This window comes from Babylonia areolata, chromosome 19, assembly GCF_041734735.1.
Source record: "Babylonia areolata isolate BAREFJ2019XMU chromosome 19, ASM4173473v1, whole genome shotgun sequence".
Taxonomy (NCBI): Eukaryota; Metazoa; Mollusca; class Gastropoda; order Neogastropoda; family Buccinidae; genus Babylonia; species Babylonia areolata.
The window spans coordinates 63,032,531-63,045,030 of NC_134894.1; the positions used below are offsets into that span (position 1 = coordinate 63,032,531).

Sequence of the window (12,500 nt, forward strand, 5' to 3'; positions counted from 1 at the left end):
TTTGTAATTGGAGTCAGTTTGCGAGCATTCTGTTGTTTACACTTGTCGTCTCGTCGTGTTTTTTTTGTGACATGTGATGTTTATTGTGCAAGACATCAGCTCGTGTCCGGCTGGTCAATTTCTACTTGCAGTTTTGATTTCATGACAGTGTGTGTCGAGTTTCGGATTTTTGCAACGAAGTTTTTGAATGCTTGAAATTCTTCACAAGGTCGAGGTTGATTGAAGGTTGCGTGTCAGTGTCACGGTCGCACGAAGGGTTGACTTCGTAAGTCATTATTTTTGATTGGTCGTTCAATATATATATATATATATATATATATAGTTATGGGTTAAGTCGACCAGTTTCAGCTTCGGTATCGTGTGTGCGTGTGTTAGAGAGAGAAATATTGTCTCGCTGCATCGTGTATTGGTGTGAGGATACATCTACGAAGGTAGAAGATGGGATGTTTGAAGGGTTTCATATTTTCGTCTTCTATGATACTTTACTATGATGGCACATGTTTCATTGAAATTTCTTTAACACATACGCACACGCACGCGCGTGCACACACACACACACACACACTGACGCACACACACTGATGCACACACACGCACACACACTGACGCACACACGCACACCCACCCACACACACACACACACACATGCACGCACACACATGCATGCACACACATGCACGCACACACATGCACACACACACATGCACACACACACACACACATGCACACACACACACACACACACCAAACACACACACTCAATGTGCACACACACACACACACATGCACACAGGTATGCACACACACACACACACACACACACACACACACACACACACACACATTTTGGCATGCACTGCAATTCTGTGTTCTGGCTTGTTTTCCTCTCTAACTTAATTTCTTTTTAAAACTTAAACAAAAAGCCTTAAAGAAAGAAAGAAAAATGAAATGAATAAATGAAATGAAAGGACAGACAGAAAGAAGAAAAAAATGATTAATGAAAAGCTGACGTATAAAAAAAGAAAAGAATGACCATAATTTTTTCTTTTTCAGAGACAGTGAATGTGGCTGGTATTCAGTCTGTCTCCTGTCTGTGCCAGTTGAGTTGATCAATGCTTCAGGAGTTATTTTTGTACTTTCCTCACTACTAGCACATACGTACTGCTGTGTGATCAGTGTATGCTGTATGATTCTTGGTATATCAGAGTTCACTGTAACTGAGATACATATACAGTAATATAGATCCAGTAGGAAGCGTGTGGTGCAGCAAAGTTCTGGGCTTTTCTCCCTGGTATTGTAAAGTTCTGGAAACATCTATATTGAACGATGTTTTGATACACACGTACGCATTAGTATCGACAGTATTACGACTGCAGTACAAGTCATAATTCAGTTGATAATTGAATTGGTTGTATTAGTATAGATGAAATTATATTCATGAAATTAAAATTATATTCATGATTATTGTAACATACCATAGTATACCTGCTTGACACTATAAGTTCATCAATTTTTACTTAAAAAAAAATTCCAGACTTACAATGGCATTGCAAAACACACACACACACACACACTAGCACACACACTAGCACACAAACACACACCCACACACACACACACACACACACACACACACACACACACACACACACACACACACACACACACACACATGCACACGCACACACGCGCGCACACACACACACAAGGAGAGACACATACACACAAACAAAAACACAACACATACACACATGCATGCACACACACACACACACACACACACACACACACAGGACTTTTTTTTTTAATAGGAAAATTAACCATAAATTCAGACAGCTATATAACAGCTCTTTATTAAAAAGTCCCTACACCAGATATGTCGGTGTCAGCACACACTTTATGGGCGAGCAGAATGATACCAAGGCTACAAGCTGACTGAGGCAAGATCATTTTGTTGCTGTAGACTGACAGAATAATGGTCAGCTAGACCAGCAGGCATGATTCATACAGAATTTCAGATTTATTGCGACATAAACTCTGTGTGAATCATAGAACCCTGAATTTAGCATATTATGTCATTGCTGAAAGAGAACCAATTGCTGTGAGTCAGGATATGACTGGTGCAAAAGCGCTTTGATTTTTCTTTGCACAAGATTCAGTGCTGTATAAATATCATCATCATTATCATTATCATTATTATACAGCACTGTTCTACCATGCCATACCATACTCTGCTGTTCTATGCTGTATTCAGCTCCACCCTATCTACCTTACTCTGCTCTACAATCTTATCAATATGATAGATGATACAATGCAATGCAATACAATACATTGCAATATGATTGAATACAACATATGACTCAATGCAATGTAATCCAGTACAGCATAATATATGATATGGTGTATTTGTGTGTGTGTGTGTGTGTGTGTGTATTGTGGGCAGGTGGTTGAGAGTGTCGGTGTGTGTGCATATGGGTGCATGTGAATGCATAAAAAAGTGATTCTCTCTCTCTCTCTCTCTCTCTCTCTCTCTCTCTCTCTATATATATATATATATATATATATATATATATATATATACACACACACACATAATGTGTGTGTGTGTGTGTGTACACAATGATAGATATCCACGACAAGAGTGCCACACAAATACTCGCAGTGCATGCACAGCTAAATATCACCTGATGACATTATACCCACATTCATCGTGCGTATTCCTACCTGTTAGTTTCAGGCGAACCGCGCACACACCCCCCCCTCCACCTTCAGCATGAGCGGCACAGACGTTGACGGCAAGCCGACGGAGAGGGGCGACAAGAGGTCGGGACGCATGGCGCGCTCTCACAGCATCGTCAACCCTCGGCTGTACAAGAGGGAGCCCAGCAAAAGGTGTGTAGACGTTTGGCCATCATTCTTCTTCGTTTCTTTCTTCTTCTTCTGCGTTCGTGGGCTGCAGCTCCCACCTTCACTTGTATGCACACGAGTGGGCTTTTACGTGTATGACCGTTTTTACCCTGCCATATAGGCAGCCATACTCCGCTTTCAGGGGTGTGCATGCTGGGAATGTTCTTGTTTCCATAACCCACCCGAACGCTGACATGGATTACAGGATCTTTAACGTGCGTATTTGATCTTCTGCTTGCGTGTACACACGAAGGGGGTTCAGGCACAAGCAGGTCTGCACATATGTTGACCTGGGAGATCGGAAAAATCTCCACCCATTACCCACCAGGCGCCGTTACCGTGATTCAAACCTGGGACCCTCAGATTGAAAGCCCAACGCTTTAACCACTCAGCTATTGCGCCCGTCCTACGTTTCTTTCATTATTGCTTCTTGCCCCACCCTCCACTCAGTGTCTTGAAAGGTCCCATAGTCTTTGACGTCCATCTCGGCACTGATTTCACATCCACTGACAGGTGCCATAGTGGTTAAAGCGTTGGATTTTCAACCTGAGGGTCCCGGGTTTGAATCTCGATAACGGCGCCTGGTATGAAAAGTGTGGAGATTTTTCCGATCTCCTCAGGTCAACATATGTGCAGACCTGCTAGTGCCTGAACCTTCTTTGTGTGTATATGCATGCAGAAGATCACATACGCATGTTAAAGATCTTGTATTCCATGTGAGCGTGCGGCGGGTTATGGAAACAAGAACATACCCAGCATGAACACCCTGGAAAACGGAGTTTGGCTGCCTTCATGGGGGGGGGGTAAATAAACAAAACAGTCATACACGTAGAATGTTACATGTCTGGTTGTGTATGCTGTGTGTGACTGCAATCTGACTGAATGACACAGGAAATGAATGATGAGCACACGTTGGCAGCCGTCAGTCGGCTCTACACAGGTAGGCAGCCTGTTGTGCAAATGACTCCATGTTTGCACGGCATCTAGAACATGCTTCTGATGTTGACTATTTCCCCAAAAATGTTTATCAAAGGATTCAGAAAAAGTAACCTGAGCGTAAACATAAAATGTATATATAACTGATAAACAGAATTGTATATGATAACCGGCATACAAAACCCTAAATGCCAGTGGGTAATTTGCATGTCTCAGGCACAAAAACTGAACACTACAAAGCAAGGTCAGAAAAGAATAAGAAAAAAATGAAAATGTTTATTCTCTCTCTCTCTCTCTCTCTCTGTATGTATGTATATATATATATATATATCTTGCTCTCCCTCTCTCTATCTCTCTGTTTGTCTGTCTCACTCTGTCTCTCTTTCCCTTTCTCTTACACACACACACACACACACACACACACACACACACACACACACACACACACACACACACACACACACACACACACACACACACACACACACATGATCTGAAACTCTTGTTAAGATTGCCATATGCCACAAATCATACTTACGGTAATGGAACTGTCTGCAAGTCAGTCTGTTAATGGAAACCTCAGTATAGATACAAAACTCATTCATTATTTATACCTCCCCCCTCCCCCACTCCACCAAAAAAAAAAAAAAAAAAAAAAAAAAACAGAATAAAAAGAAAAGCTATGTTATGATTCCAGAGTGTTTGTGAACCGCAGTCTGATGCTGGACAAAGTGAAGTTTTTTGGCTTTGACATGGACTACACCCTGGCTGGTGAGTGTTGTGTGGCCACCATTCCACACATGTCTGTCTGTCTGTCTGTGTCAGTCAGTCAGTCTGGTCTGTGTGTTTGTCTGTCCGTTTGTCTGTCTGTGTGTTTGTCTGTCCGTTTGTCTGTGTGTGTGTGTGTGTTTGTATTTATCTGTCTGCGCACGTGTGTGTGTGTGTGTGTGTGTGTGTGTGTGTAAATCTATGTACCTATCTATGTACCTATGTATGTGTGTATGTATGTATGTATCTGTGTGTGTGTGTGTGTGTGTGTGTGTGTTTAAGAACCCCCACTTTGATATATGAAGGTTGAACTATGTATTTTCTTTCCATGTATTTGAGTTGTCTATGGGGATGTGGGGTACATGGTACACAGACCTTGAATTAGCCCATGACTGTATGATGGAAAGAAAATATTTGAATGTTTTAAAGCTTATGATAAGAAAACCACAACATTCATATTCTATCAACCTGTCTATTTATCTATGTCTATTTATCTGTCTGTCTGTCAGTCAGTCTATCTATCTATTTATCTATCTGTCTGTCTATGTCTGTCTGTCTGTCTATCTCTGTCTGTCTGTCTGTCTGTCTGTATCTATCTATTTATCTATCTGTCAATCAGTCTATCTATTTATCTGTCTATCTATATATCTCTGTCTGTCTGTCTATCTACCTACCTATCTATGTCTGTCTATCTATCTATCTATCTATCTATCTACCTATCTATGTCTATCTATCTATCTATCTATCTATCTATCCATCCCCCCTTTGTTTCATTTCAAATGTTTCCTCTTCGAGGGCTGGATGAAAAATAGCATTGTCTTGCTTACTCTATTACCATCAGAATTTTTTTTTTTTATTCAGTTCAGTTCAATTCTTTCTGTCTATTTATCTATCTGTCTGTCTCCCTATCTATTTATCTGTCTATCTCTCTATCAATCTATATCTATCCCCCTTTGTTTCATTTGAAATGTTTCCTCTTTGAGGGCTGGATGAAAAACAAAAACAAAAAAGAAAAGAAAACCGCATTGTCTTGCTTACTCTATTACCTTCAGAAATATTTTTTTTATTCAATTCAGTTCTATCTGTCTACCTATCTGTCTGTCGATCCCCCCATTATTTCATTTGAAATTTTTCCTCTTCAAGGGCTGGATGAAAAAAAAAAAAAAAAAAAAGCATTGTCTTGCTTGCTCTATTACTGTCGGAATTTTTTTTTTTTTATTCATTTCAATTCAATTCTGTCTATCCCTCCATCTCTGTCTGTCTGTCTGTCTTTCACTGAACAGTTCTCATGGCGGGCACGCATTGATTTCTTGCATTAGCAGGAATGTGTTGCTGCTTGCCACTGGCTCGTGCAGCTGCAGTTGCTTCTGACACCCAGCTGGCCCAAGTTAATTTGATTAATAATATTATTGATACTGGCCAGTCTTTGGTGTTACTCTCCACCGTGTAATGATGCTCTGTACACTGTGTGTGTGGGTGAGTGTGTGTGTGTGTGTGTGTGCATGTGGGTGAGTGTGTGTGTGTGCGTGTGTGCGTGCGTGTGTGGGAAAAAAACCCCAAGTTATTTCACTAAAACGTGTTGATTCATCTCAGTCTGTTTGCCTGTCTGTCTGTCTCTCTCCATCTCAGTCTTTCTTTCTGTGTTTCCGTCTCTGCCTCTCTCTCTTTCTCTCACTCTCCCCCCCCCCCCCCACCCCCCTCTTTCAGTCTGTCTGTCACCCCGTCTGTCAGTCTCTGTTTCTGTCTCTGTCTGTCCCTCTCTCTTTCTCTCTCTTGTCTGCCTGTGGGTCCCTTCGTCTGCCTCAGTCTGTGTGTGTGCGTGTGTGTGCGAGAGAGAGAGAGGAGAGGCAGAGGAGAGAGAGAGAGAGAGAGAGAGAGAATATGATCATCTTAGATGAACAAACTATAAATGAATAAACGAAAACGAGAGAGACAAAGAGACAGAGAGAGACAAAGACAGACAGACACACACACACACACACACACACACACACACACACACACACACACACACACACACACACACAGAGAGAGAGAGAGAGACCAATTCACACACATTGTAAACGCACTCAACAGGTACGCGCGGGTGTCATGGTTTCGTGATTAGTCTCTTTTCAATCAGACCTTCCGCACATTAGCGCGTGGTCAGTTTTGCAGGGCTGCAATGACCAGTAAGTCGTCACCCTGGCCCTAAGCCTCTTGATGTGAATTGATAAATGTCCCTGCCACAGTCACTGCTGGTGCCCCTAAAAGCCGTGAAACGATAGCCTGTCATAAATATGACATGCCCTCGCCACTCACCCTGGAGGAGAATTGATAGATTAATTGCCGAGATTGGCCTGAAAGTTGAGCAGTGAGGGGAGTCGGAGGTGGATGGATATATGGCAAACTATTAGCATCAGAAGGCGCTAGTTGGTGAATGGGAGGTATGGCAAACCATTAGCGTCAGAAGGCGCTAGTTGGGCCACATTCACATGTCCATGAATGTTTGTCAGTGCTGTTTCTCGCGGGTGGATTGATGTATGGCAAACCATTAGCATCAGAAGGCGCTAGCTGGGCCATGGATGTTTGTCAATGCTGTATCCCCCCCCCACACATTGTTGAAAGTCTGTCCCGTTTGACACGGTTTGTAGAACGTGGACTGTGTCATGAGAGTGACAGCATCAGGTCTGTTCAGTGTATGTTGTATCATTGTATTGTATTATATTGTGTTGTATTGTATTGTGTTGTGTTGTACTGTAATGTGTTGCATGTTCTGTGTTGTATTATACTGTGTTGTATTGTATTGTATTACTCTTTTATCACAACAGATACTCTGTGTGAATTTCGGGCTGCTGTCCCCAGGGAGAGCGCGTCGCTACACTGAAAGCGCCACCCTGTTTTTCGATTTTCTTTCCTGTCTGCAATGTGTTTCATCATAATTTTGCCAGGGACAACCCTTTTGTTGTCGTAGGTTCTTTAACGTGTGCTAAGTGCATGCTGCACACGGGACCTCGGGTTTATCGTCTCATCCGAATGACTAGCGTCTGTACCATCACTCGAGGTCTAGTTCAGGGGGAGAAAATACTGGCCACTGGTGGGATTCGAACCAGTGCGCTCAGACTATCTCGCTTCCTAGGTAGACGTGTTACCACCAGGCCAACACGTCACATGGCGGCAGGTGGGTTAAAATGCCGGGATACGATGGGTAGAGTCCACAGTCAGCACTGAGACTGTCACCCCGGGATACGATGGGTAGAGTCCACAGTCAGCACTGAGACACTAACCCCGGGATACGATGGGTAGAGTCCACAGTCAGCACTGAGACACTAACCCCGGGATACGATGGGTAGAGTCCACAGTCAGCACTGAGACACTAACCCCGGGATACGATGGGTAGAGTCCACAGTCAGCACTGAGACACTAACCCCGGGATACGATGGGTAGAGTCCACAGTCAGCACTGAGACACTAACCCCGGGATACGATGGGTAGAGTCCAGTCAGCACTGAGACACTAACCCCGGGATACGATGGGTAGAGTCCAGTCAGCACTGAGACACTAACCCCGGGATACGATGGGTACAGTCCACAGTAGCTCTGAGACACTAACCCCGGGATACGATGGGTAGAGTCCACAGTCAGCACTGAGACTGTCACCCCGGGATACGATGGGTAGAGTCCACAGTCAGCACTGAGACTGTAACCCCGGGATACGATGGGTAGAGTCCACAGTCAGCACTGAGACTGTCACCCCGGGATACGATGGGTAGAGTCCACAGTCAGCACTGAGACTGTCTTCAACGAGCGACAGACTGTGGGCGAAACTGAAAGATATCTGTATCCTGTATTTGCCCGCCTTTCTGCCTGTCTTTTTGTCTGTCTTTTTGTCTTTCTGTCTGTCTTTCTGTCTGTCTTTCTGCATGTCTTTCTGTCTGTCTTTCTGCATGTCTTTCTGTCTGTCTTTCTGTCTGTCTTTCTGCATGTCTATCTATCTGTCTTTCTGCATATCTTTCTGCCTGTCTTTCTGCCTGTCTTTCTGCATATCTTTCTGCCTGTCTTTCTGCATATCTTTCTGCCTGTCTTTCTGCATGTCTTTCTGCCTGTCTTTCTGCATGTCTTTTTGTCTGTCTTTCTGCATGTCTTTTTGTCTGTCTTTCTGCCTGTCTTTCTGTCTGTCTTTCTGCATGTCTTTTTGTCTGTCTTTCTGCTTGTCTTTCTGCATATCTTTTTGTCTGTCTTTCTGCATGTCTTTCTCTGTTTCACACCCACCCTCCCTCTCTCTGACCCCCCACTCCCCTTCCAACACTCTACCCCCGCCCCCGCACCCCCCCATACGGCCCAGCTCCCCCGCCCCCAACTCTCCTCACTCGCTGACACTCATAAAGTTCAGCATTTTCTTCATTAATTGGATCACTGCGCGACGTCGTTTTAGTGAAAACAACAACAAAAAAAAACAAAGAAAAAACAAAAAACAAAAACGCAAAACAAATATCAAAGGGACCCGCCGCAAAGTGCGTTAGTTGGCAGATTGTCTTGCTGATTTCACCATGCATTCATCGCCGATTGTTCCCCGCCTGGGTGATTGATTAATCTCGGTGCTGGAGTCGATATTCTGAAAGGTACACTACACAAAGTATGGAAGTTTTCCCACTTGCTTTTTGACTCACTTGTGTAAACAAAGTGAGTCTATGTTTTAACCCGGTGTTCGGTTGTCTGTGTGTGTGTGTGTGTGTGTGTCTGTGTCTGTGTCTGTGTGTCCGTGGTAAACTTTAACATTGACATTTTCTCTGCAAATACTTTGTCAGTTGACACCAAATTTGGCATAAAAATAGGGAAAATTCAGTTCTTTCCAGTCATCTTGTTTAAAACAATATTGCACCTCTGGGATGGGCAGAAGAAAAAAAAAATAAAAAAGAAGCCTAATTATATACAAACTGCACTTACTGTATTTATATTTTTTGTATTCTCTAAACTTGGCACTTTGACCTCTTATTCTGACACAACAACAAGAGGGGTCATTATCATTTTTTGTTCAAACAGGAACTTCTTTTGCTAAGCATGGAATTTTTATTTATTTTGCAAACGTTTTGGTGCAGACAGTAAAAAAGGGAGATTACTCTGTAATTAATGCTAGGGGACTTGCCTCTCTTGCCTTATGGTTGGGATGGGTTTGAACTTTCTGCACACTGACCGGAATTGGAGATCGTTTCTTGCTACTTCTTGTTCATGGGCTGCAACTCCCACGTTCACTCGTATGTACACGAGTGGGCTTCTACGTGTATGACCGTTTTCACCCCGCCATGTAGGCAGCCACACTCCGTTTTCGGGGGTCTGCATGCTGGGTATGTTCTTGTTTCCATAACGCACCGAACCGCTGACGTGGATTTCAGGATCTTTAACGCGCTTGTTTGATCTTCTGCTTGCGTGTACACACGAAGGGGGTTCAGGCAGGTCTGCACATTATATGTTGACCTGGGAGATGGGAAGAATCTGCACCCTTTACCCACCAGGCGCCGCTACCGAGATCTTTCCTACAGTGCCGATTTTACAAAAAAAAAAAAAAAAAAGGTTCTCGCGGGTTAGGTTGAAAAGTTGCCGTTTTGGAACGAGCAGTCTTGCCCCCAACGTCTACCCCCCTCCCCCCCCACCTCACCCCACCGCCCCCCCCCCGCCCCCACCCCACCCCCACTTCCACCATAACGTCCACTCGAACGATAGCATTGTTCTTCTGCACACAGGCATTTCCTTTGGAGGTTCACCTGCATAGCAGGTACTTTACAACAGCCATCAGTGATTTACACCTCCAGTAGAAAATCGAGTCTGATGCTATGGTTTAACAACCATCTGGACAGTGCCTCGGTGATAGGATTGTAACGTGAGTTCGCTGACGGCAGGTCTCCTTTTGAAGGTTGCTGTGATTATTTCTTTGATTATTTTATTATCTTTTAAGCTGGAGCTGGATGGGTTTAACTCTGGTGGCGTGTTGATCAGGGTGTGTGTGTGTGTGTGTGTGTGTGTGGAGGGATGGGGTAGGGGTGGGGGAAGCAGGGGGTGGGGGGTGCTAGGGGGGCGGTGGGGGGGTGGGGGGGGGGGGCATTGTTAGGAGTGGTGAACTGTTTGGGTTGGAATGCTGGTCTTCAGGGAGGAATGAATTGACGCTACACTTGTTCCCTTGATGGCTTTGTGATGCCTCATCACCCACACTCATTCCAAGGTTCCCCCCACCCCCCGTGGTTTTACAGCATGTGCTGTGTTCATACAGCTTTGTCGTTGGTTGTGGGTTTTTTCTTCTTTAGTCATGTCTTTCTCGCGCATTTTTCATTTTCTGTCTGTCTTTCTTTTTGTTATGGTTATTGTTCTGTTCGCGTCTTCGTGAACAGCGATGTGTAATTCAAATGAAGGATAATTTAAAAAAGAAAAAGAAAAAAAAAGAACGAATCTCCCACAGTGCACGTTTGTGTGTGTGTGTGTCTGTGTCTGTGCGTGTGTGTGAGTGTGCGTGCTCGTGTGCATGTGTGTATGTGTATGTCTCTGTGTGTGCGCGCACGCATGTGTGCTTGTGTGTGTGTGTGTGTGTGTGTGTGTGTGTGTGTGTACAAGCGTGTGTATGATGTTGACGTTCCCTAACACTCCAGGGAGCAGACCACTGCAGGGAAGACAGTGGTGGGTGTGGAGACAATGCAAAGAATGCCATTACACTTGCTGGAGCTGCCAGGATGGTGGGATGAAAGCAGGAGCAAAATTCTACTGCTTTTTTTTTTGTTGTTGTTGTTGTTGTTGTTAGTGTTATTTACTATTTTGTTTGTATTGTCAGACCAACCATTTTGAACGTGTAAGTTCAGTTGCCTTTATTTTGTTCTTTCTAGTTTTTTTTAAGAGCCCCCCGCCACCCACCCCCACACCCCCACCCCCTTCCCACTCCAGCATTCTTCAGGCTTACGTGGCTTTCTTAACTGTCGTTGTGACGATAAGTATTGCGATAACTCAAAAATCTACTCTCTCCTGGGATGGAAATAGGGTTGTTGTTTTTTTCAGTTGGCCACTACATTCTATAACTCACAAGTGGACACCCGTGTGTGTTTTGAATGTATTTTTGCCGAAGTTGTGCAGTTGGAATAGGGGCCCAGTGTGAGTGGCATTGATTAAACAAGTTGTAGCATTATACCCATCGTAATGTGTTGTTGTTGTTGTTTTTTACGGAGACAGTTGTGTTGTGTTTGTCTCCTGCAACAAAGCGGCATCTCTCTTTGTTGCATTGGTTTGCGGTCTGCTCAAGTGCAGGTTTTGGGGTTGAGATAATTACGTGTGTGTGTGTGTGTGTGTGTGTGTGTGTGTGTGTGTGTGTGTGTGTGAGAGAGAGAGAGAGAGAGAGAGAGAGCACGCACGCATATGTAGGAGGGTCGCGTACGCTTAGACATTCCGAGAGAGATAGAGCTGGGTAAGAGAGAGAGACAGAGAGAACTTTTACCGTCGTTTTCAATTGACGAGAAAGAGTTATTTTCTTTCCCTCTCTTTGGTGGGGGTTTTTTGTGGGGGTTTTTTTCTGCCTTGCCTGTTCGGGTTATCGGTAAGACTGTCATGTTGGCCTGAGAATATCAGCCTGTCTGGTGCTGTCTCTCTGTCTTTGTCCTTCTGTCTCTGTCTCTGTCTCTCCACTCACACACACACACACACACACACACACACACACACACACACACACACACACACGTGGAAGGCAAACAAAACAAGAAGAACCAGCAATTCCTTTGAAAGGCGATAAGTTGCTGTAGACAGACGGTGCACCTTGTAAAAATTCAGATATACGTACACTTTTCTTTGCTTTTTCCCTGAACCCTCGTGCGCACGGTGAGATAGATGGAGAATGTTGGTGGACGGGATATCATCCACAAGGCCACGCTTGCAGCAA

The 12,500-nt window shown here is 44.1% G+C and overlaps 1 protein-coding gene across 4 annotated transcripts in view; it reads left to right on the forward strand.

The window, feature by feature from the left end:
• Positions 1-12,500, forward strand: part of LOC143293920 (cytosolic purine 5'-nucleotidase-like) — a 211,454-nt gene that overhangs the window by 128 nt on the left and 198,826 nt on the right. For 2 of the 4 annotated variants that reach the window (XM_076605305.1, XM_076605307.1), the window contains exons 2-3: positions 2,732-2,892; positions 4,541-4,614. In XM_076605305.1, the coding sequence (XP_076461420.1) occupies positions 2,774-2,892; positions 4,541-4,614 (193 nt within the window). In that variant the 5' untranslated portion in view covers positions 2,732-2,773. Of the gene's footprint in view, positions 266-2,731; positions 2,893-4,540; positions 4,615-10,444; positions 10,500-12,500 lie in introns of those variants that run through there. The other 2 variants (XM_076605306.1, XM_076605308.1) reach the window with 2 other exon arrangements.